At 30.9% G+C, this 7,958-nt stretch overlaps 1 protein-coding gene across 2 annotated transcripts; it reads left to right on the forward strand.

Moving 5' to 3' along the window:
- Positions 1 to 1,422: 1,422 nt before the first annotated feature.
- Positions 1,423 to 5,345, forward strand: LOC146909674 (uncharacterized). Of its 2 annotated transcripts, none has more exons than XM_085724816.1 (4): positions 1,423 to 2,718; positions 3,170 to 3,326; positions 3,511 to 3,589; positions 4,943 to 5,345. In XM_085724816.1, exons 1-4 carry the CDS (start codon positions 2,614 to 2,616, stop codon positions 5,070 to 5,072), a joined length of 471 nt encoding a protein of 156 aa, XP_085580942.1. In that variant the 5' UTR covers positions 1,423 to 2,613; the 3' UTR covers positions 5,073 to 5,345. The 2 variants fall into 2 exon arrangements, 1 of the variants encoding a protein (XP_085580942.1); XR_015018220.1 differs by having other exon boundaries at positions 1,530 to 2,718; positions 3,404 to 3,589.
- Positions 5,346 to 7,958: the final 2,613 nt, after the last annotated feature.

Consider the following 7,958-nt stretch of genomic DNA (forward strand, 5'->3'; position numbering starts at 1 on the left):
CCAAACATCAGTAAGCATTGTGCTGGTTTTATTAAAATTTAATTATTGAACCACAATGATCGCACTTAGCTCGATTTCACTCGTATCGACCGAATTTCTAAACAAAGTTTTATAATAGTGGTTTGTTGACGTGATAAAAGTAAACTAGTCGGGATAAAGAAAGTTGTAATGAGATTAAATTTCAGTAGTTGTTCGTTGTATTTTTCCTATAAATAGATCATATATTTTTTAGAGCAATGCTATATTTCTAGAAAAATAACATCAAGAATTCTTCAAGAATAAAGAATAGCCAATCACAATGCACTATTTGCCACAATTCAAGGAGGTGTGGCTGAAAAATAGGAAGTGGACAAATAAATCATCCAATTAAAATTTGCCAACTATTTCTTGAAAAATTCTTGAAGCTTTTTTTCTTGAGAAGTAGCATTTTCCTATTTTTTATGCTTCAAACACAACCCCATTTATCCCTCAATATATTTCGATGTGTCGGTGGCACTGGAGACCCATCTCTGCTTTACTAGATACTATTACTAAATGGTTGTAAATGAGTGATATACTTACTCGAGACCCATTTAAATATTAAAAAGTAAATGTCTAAATTGCATATGTTCTTGGAGACTAATTACAATTACATTTGATCATGTGTCCCTCACTTCTCATCCATTTCAATGCCACAAATCAATCCGAACCGTAAAAGTAAAAATTATTTATTTTTAATTCATAGATAGATAGGTAGATAGATACTAATTGAATTTTTTTTTTCCTTCAAAAAATTCAATTAGTATCTATCTACCTATCTATCTATGTTATATTGAATTCTAACCTTGAGTTACCATTAGAGCATCCACAATGGTATTTCCTTAACAAGGAATCCTTAAATGGATCCCACATAACACATCTCTTATTTATAATTTTTTAATAAAAGTATCTATTAAGGATTCAATGACTCCAATGGTAATACACTAATAAGGACTCAAATAAAAAGTATTTAAATATGTCTCACTATCTTTATATCATTAAACAAAAATAATTTATCTATTACTCCTTTTTACAAGTGGGACGAAGTAGTACACATTTTATTACTCCTTTATACAAGTGGGACCAAATAGTACACATTTTATTACTTTTTTAAACGTGGGACCCGTTAGTTACCCAGGAGAGAGAGAGTCCTTATATAGTTGTCTGTTCCTTAACAGGAACTCATTTTTTCTTCTTCCAATGGAGGATCCTTAATGGGGAGTGGTCCTTGTTAAATAAGGATTCCCATTGGAGATGCTCTTAGGTTGGTTAATAGGGAGGGTGAGAATTTTAGATGAAAGAAGTCAACGTTAAAAGGGAAAAATTAGAATTTTAAATAATTTATAATGGTAAAGGTATAACTGGGGGGTATAAGTTAAATTCTCCCATTTGGTCCGTCAAAGAGGAATAATGGGCTCGACATACCCGACCTGTATCCGTATACGTCGGTTGGGTAACTAATATGTAACCCTAGCGGCCGCTCTATAAATTCATTCTTTCTTTCTTTCATTGGTGTTTGTCTCTCTTTTCTTTGATAGATGTTTCCCTTACTACAATTCATTCTTTCTTTCATTGGTGTCTGTCTCTCTTTTCTTTGATAGATGTTTCCCTTGTTACAATTTACATCTGGAACACTCTGATCAGGGACATCTATTCGAGCTCTTCTGTCTCTTTTTCTTCAATATGTGGAACATTCTTCCCTTCGTATTTCAATTTTTAGTTTATCTCAATCTTATAAGGGGTTTCTTCAATTTGATGTTGTTGTTGTTGTATTGTTATTTTACAGATCTGCTTTGGATCTATAGTTTATGGTTCGATTGGGGATCCATAGATTATAGATGGATCGATTTAGGGTGCGTTTGTTTTGGATTTTTTTGAAAAAAATCTATTTTTTTAACTAAAAAATCACTTTTTTTTTTTTGTTTTTGTAGTGTTTGTTTTAGATTTTGAAAAAATCCATTTTGTTAAAAAAATCATTTTTAGGCTCAAAATGAAAATCTATTTCAACTAGTTTTTCCAAAATCTATTTTTTTCTAAATACAAGGAGCTCATGTGTAAGTGTTTCAAATCTTCAAAAAATGATTTTTAGGATAGTAAACAAACACAAATAGAATAGATTTTTTAAAAATCTCTACAAAAAAAATCACTAGATTCTTTTACCTCAAAATCTATTTTTTTAAAAGCTGAAACAAACGCACCCTTAAATCTATTTTCATTTTTTTTATATAAAACCGATCTATTAGTTCGTGGTGATATTATGTAAATAGTTTTTTTTTTTGGAAGGAATGATGGAAATAGTTTTTTTTTTTTTTTTTTTTTTTGAAATTGTATACAAACACATTTTTTTTTTGAAGGAATGATGGAAATACTTTTGGTTTTTGTTTTGAAATTGTATACAAACACATTCAAACCCATGCTCGCAGAAATCCACACTCACAAACGAAATCTCCCAACACTTACTAAATGCATTCCAACTATAAATAAGCTCGCATCATCTCTCAAACTAACTCAAACTCATCACTATAATTCTACTCTCGCATAAACTCTAACTAACTAACAAACTCATCAGAACTCATCATTCCCTTTCCTGAGACAATGGAACGCCACTCTCACGCACCTTTCCTCAAGGCCACGAATTTTCACCATCACGAAAAGTCGAGAAAGACACGGAGTCGAATCAAATCTTCCTTTGATCTTCAGGTATTCTTCATTGTTCAACATGCATTTGGAATCTCTCTGTGTTTTAGGGTTTTTTTTCACATCTTTAACCATTTTAGGGTTTTGATTATTGGTTATAAGTTGGCTTTGATTTTGATCTAATGTGATTTTAATTTATCAATAAACGCATCTTTATTTGATTATTCAACCAATTGAATTTGATTTGATATCGTGTTAACACACATTTGGAATCTTTCTTTATTTTTAGTATTTGTGTTCTGTGATTTAGGTTTTTTTGTTCATATCTTTTTTGTATTTGATTTTAACTTATCAATAAACGCATCTTTATTTGATTATTTAACCAATTGAATTTGATTTGATATCATGTCAACACACATTAGGAATCTTTCTTTATTTTTAGTAGTTGTGTTCTGTGATTTAGCGTTTTTTGTTCATATCTTTTTTGTATTTGATTTTGTATTGTTTACTGTAGGGATTTGAAAACCTGGACGCCCAGACTCCTCGGACACTCTTCAATGTGCTTACAGGTGCCACCATACGTGAATTGATGGTGAAACTTAAGGGCCTTTACAATCTTTTGGGTGACATTCACGGTGTTTCCGGTGATGTTGACAAAAAGAATTTGTCAAGTATGAATCCTTTCTGTGTTTGTTTCTGTGTATTATGTATTAATTTTCTATTAATTTTTTCTGTGTTTTTTGTTCAGGGATTGAGGGATTGATCAGAGATACACTAACTATGAATCCTTTCTGTGTTTGTTTCTGTGTATTATGTATTAATTTTCTATTAATTTTTTCTGTGTTTTTTGTTCAGGGATTGAGGGATTGATCAGAGATACACTAACTGCGTTGAAAGCAGAAATGGCTCTTATCAATATTGATTTCAATTACATGTAAGTCTATTTTTTTTTTTAGCTTTTTTATTGTTATTTATAGAATCTTGCATGCTGTATACTATTTAGTAGTTGCTCTCCTCCTTTTTCATAGATTGGAAGCTTGAATCTTATAAAGAGCATAATTTTTACTTGCTAAGTGTCACTTGCCTCAATTTTTTATGGGAAAATTGCATAGACCGCTCTCTACCAATTTTTGTGTTTAGGTGTTATTTTTTTTGTATGTTGTTCATTTTTCCTAGAGAAGTAAACGGAAAATAAATGGTGTTAAGGTAGAAGGGAGGTGTTTGTCACTTAGAAGATAACATGAGGGTTTTTAATTTTCACTTAAAAACTAGACAGAAAAGAACATTTTTGTTCAGTGCCAATAATACCCGGAGCAGCTTTCCATATAACGAGCAATTGCCTTTTCTTTTCAACTCTATTTTTCTGTCACATGATTTTTTCATTGGGAAATAATTGTTTTAATTCTACCTACTTTCTCTTGATCTCTTGTGTACAACTTCCTATATAACTACCTGGTAGTTATCCTTAATCTGCTATTGCCAGATTTTGCTAGCTTTTGATACTGGCATCATTAATTTTTCAAATTTATATTAGCTTTTTGGTTGGGAAAAATACCAAAACTAATTTCCTGACTAAAATCTTTTGCATTTAGTAAAAAATTTATATTTTGCTACACCATTATTTTTTTGTTATATGAAGTTACTTTTATTATTGTTAATTTAATTTTCCAGTTTCAAAATGGGATGTTGATGTTGAACTGAAAAGGTTACTCTTATACTTCTAAGCTAAAGTATTCTCAGATGCAATATTGGTAGTTTTAAGGTTAATACAAAATTAGCTTAACCACTATTTTGGGTATTTTTTATTTTAATTTTGAGACATGGACCTTCTGATAAGATTTGTTGTACCTATTAGGATATAGGACTTCTATATTAAAAAATGCTGAGCTGGACTCTTATTTGGTTTGAATGTAGCAATACTAATAGTGATAGTTGAAGGTTAACTAGTATTTCCAGGTTTTTCGTGTATATCACTACAGCTTTCATATTATAGTGAAAATAGGGATTCTTTCTATTATATGACTTAAAAATCAAACCAAACAAGGGGGGCTAGGATGCTCAAATTCTGATTTTTGGGATGTATATCTTCTGATTGTTTCTTTTCTTTTTTTTAATATTATTTCACCTTGCTTCTAAAAAAAATTTGTGGAACATTCTTACAAAGTTACGAAGTTAAATAATACTATAAGAATTCCTTTCTATGTTAGATTAAACTGTATTTTTTATCTTTCTTTCTTGCTTTGTTTTAATTGACTTAACTTGTCATGAATAAATTTTTTTGTTTCAGAAACCCCAACCCAATTCCTAGAGATTTGTATTGGTCTCCTAATTACCGTGTCAGAGCAGAAGCCATTCGTAAGAGGAAGCAGTACTGGAAGAAGCTTTTGGAAGAGCCTGGTATGGCATGGACTATCTAGGTCCTTTTGCCAGTAGACTTTTGAGATTGGAAAACTTGTCAGCACTTGTCTCTATGTGATGTATATTGTTTTGCACCTTTTCTCTTTGCTGTGGTTACAAATTGGCCTAACTTCTTCTGCCAGAGATACTCTTTGGTAAAAGATTGGCCTTTTCTTTAGGGATAATTTTTCAAAATTACAAAATTACTTTTTTTTGTGTGAAGGAAATACAAAATTACCTTTGACATCTGAGTGAGTTAAGGTCATAATAGAAATTGCAGAGAATTTAATCAACTTCCCAAATGATTCACCATATTTACAGTTTGAAAATTACGTATCTTTTTAATTAAATGTAGATTTCTTCAAGCAAATATTTTTGTTTTGTATTATTCAGTTCCAATATATTTTTAAAGGAAATTAATGTAATTGGACCTTAACACTCCAATAGTTTCACAAGTATCTCTACAAACTTCAACATAGGCTATAATATAAAATTAACTTTAGCTCCAATGCTTAGGTTCCAACTTTATATATAGCTCTTTGGTTCCAACTCGAGGTGGCATTTAGCCTGGGAATGAAAACTTTTTTCCCACCATGGGAAAGTGACATTTTTCAGGACAGTTGGCAGTAGACAACCTGTTTAGGAAAAAAACAAATAAAAATGAAATTAGGTTTTTAATACATTACTACTGCACCTCCCCTTTCTCCATCTACATCTCTAACGTTCAATCATCTTGCCATGGGTGTTGCTGCTGAGTTTGCCCACTACAATTGATAGGTTGAATAGTTTGCACAGTACAATTTGCACCTTCATTGTCTCTTGTTTATCGCTATTTCCACCACCTTTCCAATGTGAACGTCTAGTTCTCATGGTTATTATGTGCCGCTCTGGTTCTGTTCTTAAGATAATGCTCCTATGTACTTTCATGGTGGTTGAAGAAGTATAAATTTCAGGAACAAAATTATAAGGGGAGTAATTCTCTCTTTTTAAGTTGAATTTGATTGAATATAGCAAGAAAGTAAAAAATAGAAGATGAAACTGATAAAAAAAATTGATGCATAGTTCTTAAGTTTAATTGTTTTTTATGATTTTAATTATGGCTTCACCTCTTTTAATTATTTTGTTTGTGCTTTGAGTTTGAGTTTGAGTTTTAAAAAACACAGGAGTATGAGATGGTAAATGAAGAACAACATTGTGACTCTGTCAGTAGAAAGAATGAGTAGAAAGAATGATGTGGGGTCCACGTCTTATTACAAAAAAAAAATCAAACAAATGCAAAATTGATATTTAAGTGGGGTCTGCTTTTTTTGTTACACAATAACCACAAAAAGTATTAACAATTACTAGGTAATTAATCTTAGCCATCCAAATAAAAAACTATTATATCAATGGCTAAAAATGCAACTTTTCCATCATGGGAAAAAACTATCCATTCCCATACTAAACCCCACCCCAACTCGATGTTACTTAACCAATTAAATCACACTCATTGTGTCAATTCTAATACTTTCTTTTGTATAGAAAGATATTAAAACAGTTGTTTTTTTAGGCAGGCTAACATAACCATAGTTCCTTTAAAAAAGGTAAAACCATCGTTAATAATAGAAACAAGACTCCATGCAAACGTCACAATCGCAATAATATAATATAACTGTCCCCTTTTCCCCAGATATATTTTGGAGATCATATTATCATCATCATCATCATCATATTAATAAAGCATGGATATTTAAGAGTAGGTTATATTTGGCATTTGACAATACTGTGTGTTTGGTTTGGAAGAGAGTATGAAAAGAGAGAAATAGATAAGAAATAGAGTAGATTTGATGAGTTGTTTGTTATAAGAGAAAAAAAAGAGAAATAGAGAAGAAAGAAATGTTGATTAGTTTTAAAAGTACAAATATACCCTTAAATTAAAAAGAAGTCTATCAAAGATAATTTATTTAAATTTTTTTTTGGTCAGGTAGCCTAGTGGCTAGAATTCACCTTATAAGGTGAATAAGTGGGATGTCCGGGGTTCGAACCCCGGCCCCTGCATATTATAATTATAATGCATTGTCCTACCAACTGAGCTATGCTCATGAGACAGATAATTTATTTAATTTTAAACTTGGTTTCAATTTTTTTAATTAACTACATGATTATTTTTTTAGTTATTCAATTAATTATATTAAATACCTTTTTACTTTTATATCAAGTTTAACTTATTAATTTAAATCAAAGCTTGTGCTCCCACATGACAAAGGAACATGCGTCTAACTTTTTTTTAACAAAGGAACACTGACGGAATGGAAATGGTTTTAGTTAAAACCATGTCGTCATTATTATCTATAATAATAATAAATTAAAACCATGCATTTTTTTTCTTCTATTTAAATGTATTTATTTTATAAATATGTTATGTTAGACAAATAAAATACTTATAGCATATCCTTGGAATAATATAATAAGGGTATTTTGGACAACTTAAAATAAAAAGCTGGTTCTTCCCCCTTTCTTCGCATACCAGGAGAGAAGTTAAAAAGCTGTGGACCCCACCCATTTTGGGTCTCTCTCCTCTCTTTATGCGCTTGCCAAACAGAAGAAGTTCTCACTTTCTCTTATACTTCTCTCTTCCCTTATTCTCTCTTCTCTAACTCTCTCCTACGAAACACAGTGTGATAGGATAATTAAAATAATGAGCACTAATTTGGTGACTCACCTAGTTCTAGAAGCAAAGATGACTCACCTTGATCTAGAAGGATCTAATATAGGGAGTAATATTGAGTATGTTAGGGTGCACTTGTCTTATTGTGGGTGTGTATTTACCTATTTAAGCATTGTATGACCTTTTAATGAATCAATGAAGAATTTCAGTATTATTTTAGTTTCTTATATAGGAGTGGATAGAGTAATTTAGTACTTTG

Source organism: Medicago sativa, chromosome 7 (genome assembly GCF_051527215.1).
Source record: "Medicago sativa cultivar Bolivia chromosome 7, Bolivia_mono, whole genome shotgun sequence".
In the NCBI taxonomy this organism is placed as follows: domain Eukaryota; kingdom Viridiplantae; phylum Streptophyta; class Magnoliopsida; order Fabales; family Fabaceae; genus Medicago; species Medicago sativa.